Source organism: Cygnus atratus, chromosome 8 (assembly GCF_013377495.2).
Source record: "Cygnus atratus isolate AKBS03 ecotype Queensland, Australia chromosome 8, CAtr_DNAZoo_HiC_assembly, whole genome shotgun sequence".
NCBI lineage: Eukaryota > Metazoa > Chordata > Aves > Anseriformes > Anatidae > Cygnus > Cygnus atratus.
The window spans coordinates 32,095,417-32,113,085 of NC_066369.1; the positions used below are offsets into that span (position 1 = coordinate 32,095,417).

Below are 17,669 nucleotides of genomic sequence, written 5' to 3' on the forward strand. Positions count from 1 at the left end.
ACCGTGATGGATTCCCCACGCATGGGACAGCGCTGCAGCTCCAGCACCTGATGGAGGAAACCCGCCCTTGGGCTTGTAAAGCAAGGAGCCATGGCCAGAGTGTTGGACCAAAGTGTGTAAGCGTCAGGAGCACAAGGAAGGCAGGGTCTGCAACCAGTGGCACGAGGGTACATGACTCAGCAGCACAAAAACTGTCTCTGAGACCTGTGGCATGATCAAACTATTTGATAGCTGTTGGGAAGCAAGGAGAGCCCAGAGTGCCTGTAACCACACCAGCAGCCTGGGGACCGGGGCTTTGCTCCCGCAGCGCATGGACGGGGAGAGCACCCACTGAGGCGACACAAAGCCAGCGCCTCAAACGTTTATGAAGTCAGTAATGATGCCACGGCAATTTTCAAAGTAGGAACTGCTACAAATTACAAGGTAATTGCACTTAGCCTAAGAAAATTCACAAGTGGAATGAATTAGTGTAATTATTCATACATTCTTTCCATTTATTATAATTTGAAGAGAAAAAGAACACTGTTCTGAACGTTTCACGTTGTACCGAGTGTTAAACCAAATTCAATCCCAACCGGAAAGCATCCCGTTTCTGCAGAAACCCGACAAGGTCAGAGCTGGTGGAATGCAGCACCACGCCGCCGGCTGTGCCTGCCTGCTGCAGTGCCGCCACGGGAGCTGGGGGCACCCCAGGGGCACTCGGCAGGCTGCCCCCGCACAGGGGCAGGCAGGGCCTGAAACTCCCCCAGGCACTGCTCCTGGTGAGAGCACAGCACGTGTCCGCGGCGTCCATCACCATCTAATCATCCAACAAAAAACTTCACCAAGTTTCTCATCTCCCTGTATTGTTGCACAACCGTGACAAATTAAACCAGAAACATTTTAGTCCAACAATCACAGCAGTCCTCAGAAAGTACTCAGAGTCCGCAGCTAATTACTCGACGGATTACTCAAAAAGTCCACGCCCGGCAGCAGAGCCCAGCTTGCATTAAGCACAGGCAGCTCAGCCCGTGACCACACGCCAGCAGCATGGTCCTCCCGGCAGACACCAGCAGGATCTGAGCCCGAATCCTGTGTTACCTGCCTGGGGCCAGACCAACTCAAAGACCACAGGCTTTTTGCTCCTGCAACACCAAAAACCCCTCCGATCTACAACCCCACCACAAGCAGCAGTACTTTGCATTAGACTTTTCTTCTCAGCCGCGTCCCTCTTCTCCATTGGATTTAGTGATTAAAAAACAACATGACTTACAGTTTACTGTGACTTTTACTTTTTTCACGTCTGGGACTGAGACGTCGTTCTCTGCACTGCATTCGTATTCCCCAGCCTGGTCTCTCGTAATTCCATAGATGTCCAGGTACTGTCCGTTCTCAAACGGTTTTGCTGAAATGAAATAATCAGAGAAAGAAATTACAGGAGGCTGAGCACAAAGCAACAACGTCCATCTGGCTCTGCTTTTACGCCCGCACAGTCCTGCCCGACAAAAGCAAGCCCGGTGCTGAGAGCAGCCCTGAGCAGCGGCCGCCCCCCGAGGGGGCACATCCCTCCCGGGGAGGCTGGGCCCAGCGTGCTCTGCCCTAACAAACGTCTCAGACTTTAATGAAGAATAAAATAATAGCTCTCCTGTCCCTGCGTACCCAGACCCAAGGAACACAACCCACTCTGCCTGACCTCCTGCACAGAAATCAGGACAGTTGTTGTGAGCTCCTATGAAAACTGGCAGATATCAGATTTACAGATCGGATCTCTCTGGTGCAAAACAGAACAAAGACACAACTGAAATACTAGTATATATAACTCCGTAGAGCACCGTATCTGAAAATGGTAACTTTTTTACAGAGCAAGAAAAAAATTGTAATTCAGAAGGTAATTTCTGTCAACTTGGCATAGAGTCATAACCCACACTGAAATTTTTGTGGTTTTCTAACGCCCAGCATCTCCTGGCTGTGCCTTACTGTGGTGCCTGCCGTGCTGTGAGCACTCTGACACCCGTCCGATGAAAACTGCTACCTGCTTCAAAGTCTGCCTGTGTCTGCAGAGCAGCGTGCTGCCAGCGGAGAACAAATTAATTACCCCAGATTCCTCAGAGGGTGTTTACCACATAATAAAAGAAAAAAAATGTTAAGTATACTTATTGACTGCTAATAACCTTGCAATTTACAGAGCAGTGACTAAAACTGGAGCTGGGTAGTGAGAACCAAGTAGAAATGTTATGCCTGTGTCCATCACAGCAGATAATTTCATTTGCTTCTCTGTTGCAGATTAGTGTTTTGAAGTGAGTAAAGGTCAGCACATCAGCTGTGACAGTGCGTTGCCTGCCAAGACGGCACTCACTCGGAATGCCGTGTGCCTTGTCGTTCATGGGACGACATGAACCAATGTTCATGGACCAAGATATCATATACTGAATCCTGCAACCTATTTACATGGCATTCTGTCCCAGTCCCCAGCATCAGTTCGAAAATAAAATAAAACAGAATTCTCCAAGTGCCTGGAACTTCATAAAAATAGCCGTTCCTCTTTTAGTTTAGTAAAGCTAAAACCTCCGCTGTGAACTTTTTGCTTTAACATAAACACAGCAGCTAGTTTCTCCTCTCCCGTTGTTGCTTTTCTAACAGTTCCTGGCCTACAGCTGTGTTTTGGCGTGTGCTTTGCCACCTGGATGTGGCAGCGCTCAGCGCACCCGGCCGCCACAGGCAGAGGTGACAGGTTTCTGTGCTGGGCCTCGGCTTGGGTGAGCAGGCGTCGCTCCGGCCGAAAAACACCAACAGGAACCACATCTGCTGGGAGAGCAAATCCGGCTGGCGGTGCTGGTGCCAGCCTTGGGTGCTGCTGCGGACGGAGAGGCTGCACCCCAAGGGGCCGTGGCGTGGGACGGGCTGCGCGTCCCACGGTCCTGCTGGACAGAGCGCTACGCAAAGACACTGCGCCCATCAAATGTCCACCTGCACCTTTCATGGCCCTGCATTTATAGGATCTTACACAGAGCTGCTAATCTAATTTATGCTGCAGAACTATCTATGTATTTTTATAAAGCTGCAAACCCCATTTTATGCAATTCACACACATGCACTTGAAAATTTAAATCATTTTTAAACCCTCATACCCCCTGAAATTTTGCATCCAGATCACATGAGAAAGCTTTCAGTAAATATTAGAGATAAATATTTTTCTTGGGGAATATACAGACACTGTGCTTCATCTTTCTTATTCTTTCACATAGTATTTTGTCTTCCTTAACTTGTTTTTAGTTTCAGAGATTTCCCGTGGCTATGTGGAAGAAATTAAATTGTGTTATGTGAAAGATAGATGCATAAGTGTATGCGGGCATATTATGTTACATTGCGCACACATCCAGCTCAAAAAAAAAGATACTCATAGGCATTTGAGAGAATAAATTGTGTATGGAGATAGTGGTGTATGAAGAGCATCAGGTCACAATTCGGCTTTCTCACTGTTCAGACCCACTTCTGCAAAGCCTCCCAAAAAGACCGGAAAGAGAAAGTAAGAGTGAATAGTTCAGGAGCAAAATCCTGGCTCCCCTGAAGTCCAGGACGAGACATCACTGCAAGAAGGAGTTTGGGGCCAATCCCGCGCCTGATATTGCTGGGCAGGACCAAGCAAGCAGGAGGGGTCAGCTCCTGGCCCGCTGGCAGAGCGCGGCAGCCGGCTGCCGCCAGCCCGGTCCCTGGCAGCGAGGGGAGAAGGAGCTGCGGCTCCCAGCGCCCTTCCTGGCAGCCCTGCGCCCTCCAGGGCTGAGGACCCTCTGAGAGATGCCTGTGACCAGGGATCCGCCTCGCCAGGCGCAGTGGTGCCAGGGCAGGGTCGGCAGCCGGCCAGCCCGAGGTCCTGCCAGCCCAGGCCTCTGATGGGTGACAGGAACCACTGCTTGTTGAAGAAACAACCGCCAGAGTGCCTCTGGTCCAAGGGAGCTCCTGTCGGGTCTTCAGAACGTCTCTTAACTCGGCATGCTGAAATGCATAATGGTTTGTAGGAATCTGCTTGGATATCTTGGGTTATAGGGCCAGGTTCTCTAGCCAGGAAGGGAAACACCTGTGCAACTGAGCTCGAATGCCTGTTTCCTGCTACTGCCGTGTGGTAAGGTGCCTGATAAATCATCACATTTGTAGTTCCTCAGGAGAGTACACAATTAAGACTGTGTTTTCTTACCACGCATATGGTATCTGGCATCAGGTGTAGCACACATACACCTAGCCATATGGACAGGTTTTCGAGGCGTGGATGGATGAGCTTTACAAAGGCAGCATTTTCCTCCCCTGGTGCTAAACATAAGTCAGTAAGAGGAAAAATCTGGTATAAGTCCAGGGTAGCTCTGAAAAACACTGAGGACTTCATCTGGGCCAAGCCTGTTTGTTGTCGTTTCCTTATTTGCTAGGGTATTAGATAATTACAACACAGCCCCAGCTTAGGAACTGTGAAACCTGTTCAGCTCTTGTGGCTGGTGTCTCCCGTGCGGCGTGAAGGTCCTGGCATGGGCTCATCCGCAGGTATACTGCCTCGTATGGGTGCAGTATCAGCGAGCAGGAGGTCTCCAGTGGTGATGCCATCAGGATGCCATCCCATTATCACTGACGCTTTAAGCAGCCCGTAGTCCATGAGGTCCTTCTTGATCTCAGAGGCTGGGAGGAGATACAGGATCAAGGAGGCACAGAGGCACCTTGCTTCTTTCCCAGAGTTGTCACTGGATGCTGAGAACAATCTAAACAATTGTATTCACAGTCTGAAGCTGTTACTATTACTCGCTATGCATTCAGGGTTTAAAATTACATCAAATGCTGTAATTGTATAGGATGTGCTCCTCTCCCAGGAACTGCAGGTAATCCGAACAGCTTGCATTAGGCACCATTTAAACATTGACAGTGTAAGGCTGTTTAGCTTTAGAGAAGGTATGCTCCACATTTGAAAAGAAAAATCAGATAAAATGTAAAGAAAAAATATCTGAAACTGCCAGATAAATTGAGAGCTGGAGGAGATCTCCCAGCTGAAGACACAAAACAAGAAAAGCAGGTAGAGCAGTTCTGGAAGAAAGGCATGCTGATAAAAGCAAAGAGATGTGAACATAGGCTGACAAAGTTGAAAGTTTCAGAGGTGGAGACAAACAAGGTTACATCTGTATGTGAATATATAGGTACAGAGGGAAGCATTTGGAGAGCTGGCTCTGTGCATGCTCATAGCATGGGCAATGTAAATCTCAGACAGCTACCAAGAGACGCTATGTGTCACAATAACTCGCATTTTCTGATCAAGCTGTGTGACAGTGTTCCTTTACCATGAAGGGTAAATCAGCAAATAACATGTTAAAGAAAGAAACATTTTCTATTTGTTCTTAATTTTTCATCTAATAGAGACAGAAGGGCAATGGATTTTTCATTCACCACTGCTTCTTTGGAGCGTCTCTGACTCACCAGAGTAGAGGCTGATCCTACAAGAGAAGCAGGCACATTTAATTTTCCTCATTCTCTGAAGCTACATTCACTTGTTTCTGTCTCTGCATGGAACGGCTGCCATGCTGCACTATGTGTCTGGGACACGTTACGTTACAGTATTTTGGAGCAATATTGAACTTTTCTGTTGCAGACTTCATGCCAGGGAACACACGGTCAGCTCATGCTCCAGAATATGTGCTGACTTTTCAGCCTTAGCAGCTGAATACCAGTATGATGGAGAGACAGCTCCGTTTCAGCACTCGGTCGAAGAAGACACGGTCATCCAGATGTTGTTTTGGAAGAAAAAAACACCCACTTGAGACGGTAGTGTTTTTAGATATCTGCACGGCATATCTTCTGGATATTTACAGATCCATGGGTATCAGATTGTACTCTTCGATCTCTTTTGAGCTCTTCAAAAATTGGTACTTCTGCAGAGGTTTAAGTGCAGCCTGTCACAAATGCCAGGTTTTCCCCTGGCATCATTACTTCAGGGTTTGACAGTCTCAGTGCCGTAATGAGGGCCATCGCGCGTCAGGACATGCGAAGCCCCCTTTGGCAGGAGGAGCTGGGAAGAGATCCTCTTACTGCAGAAAACAGCTAAGCATGAGCATCTTCTTAACACAGCTTACAAAATCTTTCTCTACAAAACCAAAATTAAACCTGTGTAGGGAAGAGCAGGCAAATACTCTTTTTAATATGAAAGCTACACAATTAAATCTCACTTGAGCTTATTTATAATGCATAGCACTTCATCTGGGGATTTGGCTCTTGGGAAGGGCTAATTATTCCCAGTGAAGCCCATGAGCGGTTTCCTTGTTGCCCAGTCCCTGCGTGCTGGTCGGGCAGGGGCCAGTCCTCTCCTCCTGCCCACGGCTGGTGGCAGGCACGGTGTCCCAGGCAGCCGGGATCAGGGGACCGGACGGCGTCACCCCCGCGTGTGCCCTGCAGCAAAGGATGGCAGCACAGCCTTCGCAAAGCCTTTCTGATGCTCGATGCCTGTACAGCAGCTCTTCCGCATGTTGTTATCTCAAAGTGATGCACTGCAGGTGATATCCTATTAGCTACTTGGCTAGATCTATTCGACTCAAGCACATTTGCTGATCCCTCCCATTAATTTTCTGCCTGTAGTTTGTTGAAACTGGAGGCATTACTAGAGCTAAATGAATCATTAATGACTATTTTTTTTTCATATTTCTTCATATCCCTCAAAAGGTATTATAAGTTTTTATAAAATGTGTGCATTTTAAAATAATTCTCAATATGTTTAAAATATGATTTATTCATAAACATGGCCAGAAGAGATGATTCTGGGAAATCAAAAGGAAGTACTGCAAGTGTGGTACCTGGAGCTCGCTTGCTGTCACCTCCCCAGAGCGTGCCCAGCCTGCGACATCTGCCTGCTGCCTGCAGCCCCCGGGCAGGGATGGCACGAGGTGCTCCAGCCATCAACGTGGGGCAAGGTAGAAATGATAATAATATGCATAAAGGAATAATAATAATAAAATGTATTTGAGAATTTAAATAGGAAAAAGGAGAATCTTTTTGGATTGTAGAGATCAGCTGTTACTTTTCTCAAAATATTTGCGCAAGCCCCAGCATTGGCATGCTCTGTTCAAAGACCAGTATCTCTCAAAACAGCCATGAAGGATGCTCCATCAAAGGAAGAAGAGAGAGGAGGAATCTGCGGTTGTTTGGTTTGGTTTTGAACACTAAAGACTTTGTTTCACTGAAATATCTTCAATGATTCGTAAATCGCTCACTCAGGAGTGCATTACTTCTCAAATAAAAATGAACTAATATCAGGCAGAGTAAACTAAGCATGCATTAAAACTTAAATTTTCATAGCATTGTATGAGTTATTAATGAGCTAATCTACTTTTATTGAAAAGCAAGAAATTTTTTCCTGTTGTTATAAAATTGTCAAAAAATCGTAATTATTTCTATCCTATGCTTTTGTACAGTTTTCACCTCCTTATATCACTAAGACTGTAATCTTACTCTCGCCCCTCAGTTCCTTCACAAAGACCCAATTATTTGACCATCTTAGTGTGAATATTCTTCTCCTGACAACTGTATTCTAACAAGAGGGTTTTTTTCAGTCTGTTTAAAGTTTTTAAAAGACATGAGGATTTCTAGGAATACCTTTAATTGTTCCTGTAGGGATGCTCAAAGTTCAGGAACAGTCATGATAATAACGACGTTTTTCTAAGAATTCTTCCACTAATCGCAGCCAGTGTAATGTCACTTGACCCCGGTGCGACGGATCGTGATACTGAATGTCACTTAATTGGATCCTAATACGCCGCATATCCCCCAGCAATGATATTACGAGTATCATTAAGGAAAAAAAAAGGCCAAAAGGCCCATAGCCTGAAATCAGAAGCCACCATATTTTGTGCGGGCGAGGTGTGATTTTGGAGGATCATTATTTTTCCTTTATCCAAGGGCAAAGGAAAGAATCGCAACAAGCAGTTTATATTAAGTGCTAATATTTGCATTGCTGTCTTTAAACTATTAATTAATCCCCTCATTTACTCTGCGTAGAACTCCACACCATTTCCTCCTGAGTTCTTGGGAAGCTGCCAGCCTGTTTAATGTTAGGGGACCGCTGATGTAACGGCACGTGATGCCTTCACCAACTGAACACTCCACTTCAGAATCACATTCGGGCCATTACATTCATATCAAGTATTAATCACAAAACTTTAATTCCCCGAGCAGATGTAACACAGACCGATCTATCCATGCAATCGCCACCTGCCCACCATGTCCAGGTGTCCCAGGCACATCCTCGCTGCGGGGGACCGAGGCAGGCCCCAGCCTCGCCGTGTCCCCTGGGAGGTGCCGGCCCGGCCTGCAGCACCTCAGGGGAAGAAGCAGCTCAGGCAGGTGACAGCGGTGAAGCAGCTCCATTCTGGGCATTCAGCAAGCCCATGAACTGCACGCCTTGGGCAAAGTGCGTTGTAGGAGCCCAGCCTCTGCTGGCAGGCAGCACCGAGCCCTGCCGCCCACCGGGGCTCCAGCACAGGCCGTCAGGCCCATAGGCACCAGGCGGGACGCAGCCCCATTTGGGGCGGGCACCCCTGTTCCGGGAGCAGTGCAGGGCAAGGGGCTTGCCCAAAGCCCTGCAATGTGGGGCTGTGACCGAGAGCTAAGGGCCAAGAGGCTGCCTCGGACAGCACAGAATGGAGAGCTCAAGTCCAGGCAGAAGAAGAAGGGGGTCTTCTCTGCAAACCCAGTCTGGGATCAGCACATGAAGGCTTTGTAAAACCCCGAGGCACCTGAGCCCCAGATCAGCATTTGCCTTTGTCAGCACAATGCACTGGAACCAAAGGCATTACTTCTGGCACCAGCTGGTGCCATGTTTCCAAAGCAGAGATGCGGTTTCTGAGCTCCATTTGTGGCTCCGGAGAGCCAAGTGCCTGTCCCTGTCCCCTCACAGCCGGCACGGAGCCACGGGCGGGTGGCTGGAGCACACGGAGCCGTGGTGGCGGCACCTCTGCCTATCCAACCTTAGCTGACCCTAGTGCCGATCGTCCTCACCCTGGTGGATCTCTGGAGGCTTCCTGGCTTGTGTCCAACCCTCCCAGCTCAGCTGCAAGGAGCAGATGTTTCGGCTCAGCTGGGTAATGCTTCACCTGAACGAGGAGCTCAGCGCCGGGCCCGTAATGAAGCTGTTGCCGGCGAGATGAGTGATGATGGCATAAGGGAGGCACATCACTGTCGCTGCTTATCAGATTAGAGCGCTGAATTATTTTACATTCTGCTTCCTGGACGGCTGGAGGGAACGAGAATCGCTTTTCGTGTGACGCGGCCATAAATCTGCCAACAGGTAGGGGAGGTGGCAGGTGGCAGGGCCACCCAGGACCCCACGTCTCAAGTGGGACAGGTGCTCGTGACACCCCGCAGTCCTCGAGCACATTGCTGGATCCAGGCTCAGAGCACCTCTCCTGTGGGACATCCCGGTGAGAAGAGATGGCTCCACTGTTAGAAGAGCTTTTACTTGTACTGGAGAAGCGAGGTGGGGTCACTGGAGGAGGGAGACCACTGAACAGTGGCTCTCAGTGCCTCTGGGCACTGCAAATCCAAACCAAGAAGCCAGGACACAAATAATCACCTGCTTTAAGCTCTCTGGGACGATGCAGGTGCAGTGAATGAGGCTTGGCACCCTCACTAGGCTCTGCCAGGGAGCTCTTGCAGGTGGGACAGCTCCCAGGCTGCCCAAGCACCTGCTGGCTGGGCGTGGGGCTGTGAAGTTGGAAGTTCTGCAGTGAAATCCTGCACCCAGCGTGGTTAGTGCTGGCATGGGCTCCACCGGGCAGCACTGGCAGCGAGCAGAGGGTGGATGGTAGCAGCTTCTTACCCACCAAAAGCGACATCGTGCACAAAGCAAGTATGTTAGAGGGAAATGGTGGGTGTGGGATAACCTTCACCAGCAGTGCTGCCTGGTAGCTTTTCAGTATTTAGGAGGGCAAAAGATATAAGCCAGAAACATTTTTTTCTGCTGAAACTTTTAGCTTTAAAACCATTTTGAATCAATAGAAGCAGCATTTAAAAAGACAAGTTCACACTTTGTACACCCACAAAGCCCTGGAAATCTGATAATAATTCATGTCAGTTAAGTATTTTCAGCCTGAAAATCCAGGTTCAGAGTACTTGCACGTCAAGGAATTGCTTCTTATTTCTGTCACGTGTGGATGTGTGGATAACATCTGAAAAATTGTGGTTCTCTAGCAGAAGTGCAAATGGAACAAAATATTTGACATTAGCTGAGCTCATATCAAGCTTTTGTTTGTTCCTTAGGATTTAGCTATAAGTTTAAAAAAAGCTTTTTTGATTTCTTCACACTTCCCCCCCCCCGGCTAAAATCCCAGCCTTCTGTAGCAGTCTACATCTCGCAGGAATCACACTCTGCATGTTCAGGGGCTGGCATTGCCTTTTGTCCTGTAATTGAATTGAATCAGCTCTTAGACCCCTTTTTCCCAGACAGCCCTATCATTTGAGCGTGCCAAAGATGTATTACACTAATACATCGTCAGAACGACAGAGCTATGATGATACATTAATGCAATACATCTTCACAGCTTTAGGGCTGTCCAGAAACAATAGGACTGGTGTTAGGCTCAGCTCAGTCATATCACACTCATGCACACGGCAAGTGAAATGTGAGAGTGAAGTAGAGGGAGCACAATGCGAATGCGTTCAAACCTAAAGTCAGGGCAATTTCTGGAAAATTGTAGCTCTCCTCAACATTTGTGAAAAATCTGTTACTTCACATATGCAAAACGAGAGTGCCCTGGTGGTAGGGAGTTGCCTTTTACTCGGCATGGGAAAACCTGTCCGTATTCAGCTAAACTAATAATTTCTGAAAAACTGCACTCCCAAATGCATGTGTATGCATTATATGTATGTGCTGCTCATCCTCTTGTTTTAGGAAAATAACTGGAAACTAGACTGGAAACAGTGGTGATAAAGCTGTGAGGAAAGGGCAAAAGGATAGGGAAGTCCTGGAAAAGATGAAGCTCGAAGTCACCAGGGACCGTGCTGAGGTTCCAGAGCAAGGAGTCATAAAAGGCAGAGGGGAGACTGGTTCGTTCGGTACGAGCAAGCCACGACAGTGGGGTCGGTAAACACTACAGCACACTCGCAGAACTACAGAGAAAAGGACATTCTCATATCTCAATCACTTTTTCTGCCTGCAGCAGTGAATCCTGCTAGCAAAATGCGCACCACCACACCTGTCTCTTTCTTTTGAGAGGCTGCTGCTCAGTCTGTGTGAGCAGGTGGTGCACACGATGGGGGCGGATGTGGAGGTTAGCACAGCGCTGAGGACCCACAGCCGTAGGGTGGGGGCTTGGGGGCTTTGCTTCGGGCAGGTCCAGCCCCGTTAAACTGCCAGGGACTGCAGCAGGAGTGTCACATCCTAACCTTGCTCGTGAGTGCTCTGGGAACGATGCGGCTCGAGCACGAACGAGCTGGGGTTTAAATGCTTGCTTGAAATGCTCGAAGCTTCATCTGAAAACACTTGTGGTAAAAATGATGGCGGAGTCAAGCACCTTAAACACAGTCAAAGGTGGGGCTGCTCTTGCAATTATTTATGCCCCTCTCTCTATATGCATTTGATCTAGACCTACCCTGGTCACTACTGCCTACACGCAGGTGTGCGTCACGCCAAGTGCCTTGCTCGGCACGGACGCGGAGACTCAGCTGGTTTGGCAGGACGCAGCCGCGCGTGTCCGGCCCCTGCCAGCTCTGTGCCCTTCCCAGGGGAGCGGCAGGGCCACGGCCAGACACCCTGCGGGGCGGTAGGAAGCAGCTCCGCTTCGCTCACGGAGCGGGCTTCGAACAGAAACACACAAAGGGCCCGCTACGTCCTGAGGGTTAGGTCATGGCTGCCCCGCCAAGACCCCAGCTCCTGGCAGAGAGCTTCCTGTGGAAAGTGTGGTCAAAACCCAAGTGGGAAAGAGCTTCAACGTGCAAGGCACCCGGATTTTGCCAAGCAGTAACATTTATCCAAAGTCTTTTGAACAGCTTTTGTTTCTACTGTTCATGGCAGCATTTGCAGAGGTTGCTTCTCAAAAATGAAAATGTAACAGCACACCGTGCCTACAAGTGTTAAGAGCTGGAATTACGGCTCAGGCAGACCTTAATTCTTTAAAATTCTGGTTTCATTCTTAAACTATTGATGCTGCACTTTGCTCCTAAATGTCAGAACAAAATAAGTAATACCTGCAATTTATTCCGATGACATTTCAACAATAGAAGATTTTCAGATTACAAGCTACAGCTCCGTGTTCCTTATGGTGTTATGCTGAATGTGTAGATTTTGTGGATTTACATAATGGCTTTCTATAATGAATATTTATATAATGAATGTATTTACATAATGACTGCAAGTTAAACATGCACCATAAAGATTACAGGCCAATAATTTATGTACTAAGTTAAAAATCACCTCTAAATACATTTTATTTTTATTCCTCTGAAAGGTTCGTTTTATCTCTTGTTCAAAAAAAATTGAATCCAACCTTATCCAAGTAAAGGCTGCATTGATGCAAATCATGATAATATTTTGGCATTAGTCTACATTGAATCATTTGTATTCAGAGTTTTCAGTTTCTTATCTTCCAGTAGCAGCTTTGACAAACAATTCCAGAATATTATAAATATAATTCTTTAATATAATTTAGTGTTGTATTCTAGATGTGATGCTTGTATGTAATCCTCATTAGTGCCACTGGGAATTACGGGAGAAAACTGATAGAAATTATAAAGTGCAGATGAAGCTTATGTGTAGATAAAGGTAATTTGCTGCAGACAAAATATAAACCCTCACAGAAATCTGAGGTTTTCAACTCTCCTGCCTTTAATTGGAGTTCAGTGCCATTTATAACTGTCCATACACCAGACCATACGCCGGAACCCAGAACTGGCCCGGTGTTACTGAGATGGAAAAAAACGTCTCCATTCGGTCAGACAAGGAGGCAGAACGCGTTCTGTTCGCTGTCTGCTTGCTCCCGCTGCGTGCTGCAGGGGCTCTGGGTGCAAAGCATGGGCTGCCCCCCCATGTCTGCCGTGGGACAGCCCCGGACACGCTGCCAGCGGGGGGGCAGGGGGGGCTGCACGGCCTCGGCACCGAGCCCCTGCTGCCGGGCAGAGACGCGGGCAGGGCAGGGCCGGGGCTGCGGCACCGGGGGCATGGGGTGGGCACGGGGCAGCACTGGACACCCCATGGCCGTGAGCAGTGTGCCCTGGGTGGGGATCGGGGCTGGAGAAGGTGAGCACGGGGTAACGGGGAGAACAAGGAACAGCATCAGATGCACGCAAAGGCACGGCATGCAGGAAGCCAGGGAGCTGCGGAACAATGAGGGGTAAGGTGTACGGGCACGGCATCAGACGTGTAAGATGGACGCTGAAGGCATCCTGGGGGGGGAAGAAGAAACCATGAGCACGAGCATCGTATTCCTGGCAAAGGACCCTGGATGCCAACAACTCGCCGTGACACCCCCAGGATGAAACCACCCGTGTCCAGCCTGCGGAGGAGAGGGCTCCGGGGTCTTGTACCTGATGGGGGCAAAAGGCGATGGACCCAAACTTCTCAGAGGTGGCAGTGACAGGACAAGAGGCAAAGGGCTCACATTGAAACACGGGAATTGCCATTTAAACATGTATATATATATATATTTTCAAAGTGAGGGACCAAGCACTGGCAGAGGTTGTGCATAGCCTTGGGGGCCCCCCCAGAGCCGACCCAGCCTGCCCCAGGGGAGGCGCGGGCGCCTTTTCTTCACGTTTCATTTCCACTGTCACTGTGGTACGTGCAATGAGTCCGTTGCCGCACGGATCGCATTTTTACTCATGCCGTTCTCAGTCCTTCGGTCAAGACACAAAATCAGTGGTTCACTGAAAGCCCTTGTAATGATGTGCACCAATTTTGTCTGGACTCGTGATGAGAAGGATCTAGCTCCTTCTCAGGCCCCTTCTCCAGTTTGAGTGGACTAATTCTCCTCTTCTGTTTTTTCCCTCTCAAAAAAAACTATAATGGCTGCTTTCTGTAGGAAACCTAATGCTTTAAGCTATTACTCTGAAGTATCACCACAATTTCCAATAAAATTTTATTTGACATTTAGTTAAAATCCATTTTTTGCTGCAACTGATTTTTTCCCTACTCCCTCGATGGACACTTCCAGCAGAATTCATTGTCATTGTCTTAAAGGTCAAAAGTTGTTTTTTTTTTTTTCAACTCTCGCTTTGTAGAGGAAACTGTTACCAGGCTTATGACACCCTGCGGAAAGCTGCAATAGCCCATGAAACCGCTCTTCCCTGCAATTACAGGGGTTTCAGAGAAGTTGTGTGAGCAAACAGAAAGCCCTTCACCTCAGAAGGAATGATAATTGCAGAGCCCCTGTAAAAGAGCCCGTGCACCCAGGGCTGCGTGCGGCAGCCGCGGGAGGTGGCAGCAGGCAGAGGCCGGTGCCTCCCGGGAGGGGAGCGCGCCCCTCGGCCCGGGGAGCTGCCGGGGCTGCACCCAGCCAGCGCGGGGGTGCTGGTCATGTTGGACAGAATGTTTTGCTCAAACACGTGATGAGGGATTACAAGTACAAAAGGAAACATCAGATTGAATAGAAACGGTAGTTTTAGATGCCATTTTGTTTGCAGTTTTTCTTATGTACATTTAAGTGTGTTTGATAAAACCATCCTAAGAAGCGACACTGTGTCACGGAGTGACTGAAAGGTCGAATGGGAGTGAAATTCCATCGAGTCTGGTGCATGACGTGTTGGTGTTTTCAGCCTTCACTCCTACTTCTGGAGAGTCCTTTGTGTTCTTCATTATTTCCTTGGCTGGGTTTATCTGATAAATGCCTGCAGCCTGTTAAAATGAGCTTCAGCTCAGAGGTCTTGGGCTATTACTGATACTGCCTCTAACCCGTGTCCTCGGGGAGTCACCCAGGCCCAAATTAAAAACATATTCTTGTTTAGGATGCCTTTATTTCTACCTTCCCAGTCTACAGTAGCATTACGGTTTTCACTGATCTCAGCTTAAACCTGCTGAAGCCTTCCTTTTCTACAAGTCTAGTTAGGCACACGTTCTATAAGGCATGCAAAAGTAATGCTGTCCCACTTCCGAAACTGAAAATGCAAAAGCTGTTACTGGTGAGACTTTGCAGAAAGCTCAAAGTGACAGATACGTGCACTTACCAGATGGTGAGATGTGTCTCCAAGAAATGGAAGGCTCTGGTTTCCCTGTGGCCAGACACACGAGAGTAACGTTGCTGCCTTCGTTCACAATGATGTCACTTGAAATACGAAATATCTTCGGAGAAACTGAAAGGAAACCAAGAGAAAGTTGTAAGGGAAAGCAGCTGAACCACAGCAACCCCCCCAGACCCCAGAGAGCAGAGCAGAGCCATGATACGCATATCGCCATTACCTACAGGAATACACAAAGTATGCGGCTATGCAAAATGAAGCTAGGTAAATCGTGTTATGGTGTGACCACAGCTATTTCCCTCATGTCTGCAGATGCACAGCCCATGAAGTCAAAATGCTGCAAATAAGAAAGCGGCAATTTCCTTTGGTTTGTGCAGGGCAGGCATTGCTATTGCGTTCCCAGTAAACGGCTACTGAAGGATGCTCTTTTTGTGGGAGAAGGCTGAGCTGGCCTGTGACAGCTTGAAAATAGAACAAAATGAATTTTTTCTTCTACTTTTGAAAACAATTATGATTATTACATCTACTCCATATGTACTTAGAGAGTCATATCTGTTCACGGAGAAGACCAAAATACATTTGTTTCTGTTGCTTTGTATTTCTTTCCAGCCTGCAGTATCAACATAGCTAAGGAAGAAAATCATCAGCAGAATTATTTTCTAAACTCCACTTTCTGTACTTACTATTCATACACCTGGTCATAAGACAACAGAGCTCCACGTGGATGGAAAACAATGGGAAGCTGTATGTGGCCTGCCCTTACAGGAGTGCACCATGTCTTGTAACCTTAAACAGGGAAGAAGGGATCTCGGGACTCCAGCAATAAAGGCAGGGATTTGGGATTTCAAAATTAATATTCTTTTTGGATTATTATTCCTTTACATATTTCATCGTATGCTTGCTATAGAAACCAAATCGATACAGAAGCAAGTCATACCCTATTGATGTTTCAGAAAAGCACCATTCTGTGTGTAATAAATAACAAACGTGTGGAAGACGCAGCTCTGACATGTGGGTGTTTCAGAACCTTCTGTAACGACTGAGTTAAAATCAAAGCATTCCGCAAGATAAATGAGTACCAATGAAATGAGAAAAGAAATATATATTGATCTTCCTGTTTCCTAAATGGACACTCCTAGCTGGAGCTTTACTCTCCCTAATGCCCCAGTCGTGTCTCACTGGTTTGCTCCCATTGTCACAACCCAAATCCCACCACACACACACCTGTGCAACCATTTCAGCAGCTGCTCAGGCTCCCGGAATGTGCTGTTAGCATCCCTTCTGTGTGCTCTGCAAAGTACAGAGCCTTTTCAGAAATAACAAACTGCAGTGTCAAGGAAAGCAAGCTGCCTTTCTGTGATCAAACTCCGCATTTCATGGAGTGCAAAGGGCCCCAAAATGGGTGGAAATGGGCAGCTGTAGGTTTAGCACTGGGGCGGCACAGCAGCACCTGCAGCAGCTGAGCTGAGGCAGTGGCTGCGTTACACAATCAGACACTGTTAACGTCCCTCCATCAGACACTTGTAAGCCGCCTGCATGACTCAGAGATGCCGTTTACAGTGAACCGCTTGTTGTTGTGGTGGGTTTTTCCTTAGATGCTGAATGCAGCCTCCGGCAGGCACTGCCAGGAAGTTTTCCCCGCAGCCGTGCCCACGCACAGCCCCACGCCGAGCCCCGGGGCTGGTGGCTGCAGCCTGCGCCGTGCGCTGGTGCCGTGGCGCAGACCTGGCTGTGTGCGGGTGCAATCCTCTGTGCCCAGCCTGGAGGACACGGGCTGCCTCTGCTCAGCAGTGCAGGGACAGACACCTCGCCTCTTTTGGGATAAACAAGGCACGTGCCCCGAGTGGCTCTGCGTGCTTTGGGATCTCCACCTGCAGACGTTCTCCAGCCCTGTCACTGGTCATTGACTGGAAGTTATTTCTTCAAAACGAGCTGGGGTCAGAAGGCTTCAAATAAGCTGCAAATTCTCAGTGCTTGCTCGTGGCTATGCATTTGTAAGCAAAGAAAATTAAAAGTCTGTGTGGTGTATTGTTAATTAGCAGAGAAACATGTCTGCCGGGAAATCAGAGGTCTGGGGCAGGCTCAGCCTTCCCCATCTCCTATGAGTGAAGTTTACTGTTGCCATCCTTTGAAGTTCAAACAGGTTTACACACAGTCACTGAAACAGGAGACCTGTGAGTTTGCCAGCCCAGCTCACCGAGGCAGTAATCCCCTCTTCCTCCTTCACTTCATGACCTGAAAAAGCACCCGGTCCTTGCAGAGCATTTGCAGGAGCTGAAATGTGCAAAAGATTTATTTCCAGGAAAGGAATAACTTCTTAATCAGGTATCTTTGTGGATCCCTGCAGTGAGCACATTACTCCAATTTGTTCTGCTAAAGCCTGTCCTAAGGCAGGCCGTGACAGCCGTGCCCCCTGTGCCCACAGGTGCCCGCAGTGCCCCGACCCCCTGCGGTGCCCTGCGCCCCGAATCGCCGCGGTGCCGGTGCCGCTCGCCCTTTGTTGTAGG

At 48.2% G+C, this 17,669-nt stretch overlaps 1 protein-coding gene across 5 annotated transcripts in view; it reads right to left on the reverse strand.

Annotated features, from left to right (window-relative positions):
• NEGR1 (neuronal growth regulator 1) overlaps window positions 1-17,669 on the reverse strand; it is a 254,849-nt gene that overhangs the window by 83,370 nt on the left and 153,810 nt on the right. For all 5 annotated transcript variants that reach the window (XR_004781418.2, XR_004781419.2, XR_004781420.2 and 2 more), the window contains exons 3-4: window positions 15,151-15,276; window positions 1,253-1,384 (exon numbers count right to left, since the gene is read on the reverse strand). Coding sequence is in view for 2 of the 5 variants with exons in the window: in XM_035564421.2 (XP_035420314.2) it covers window positions 1,253-1,384; window positions 15,151-15,276 (258 nt within the window). In the remaining 3 variants the exon portion in view is untranslated. The remainder of the gene's footprint in view (window positions 1-1,252; window positions 1,385-15,150; window positions 15,277-17,669) is intronic.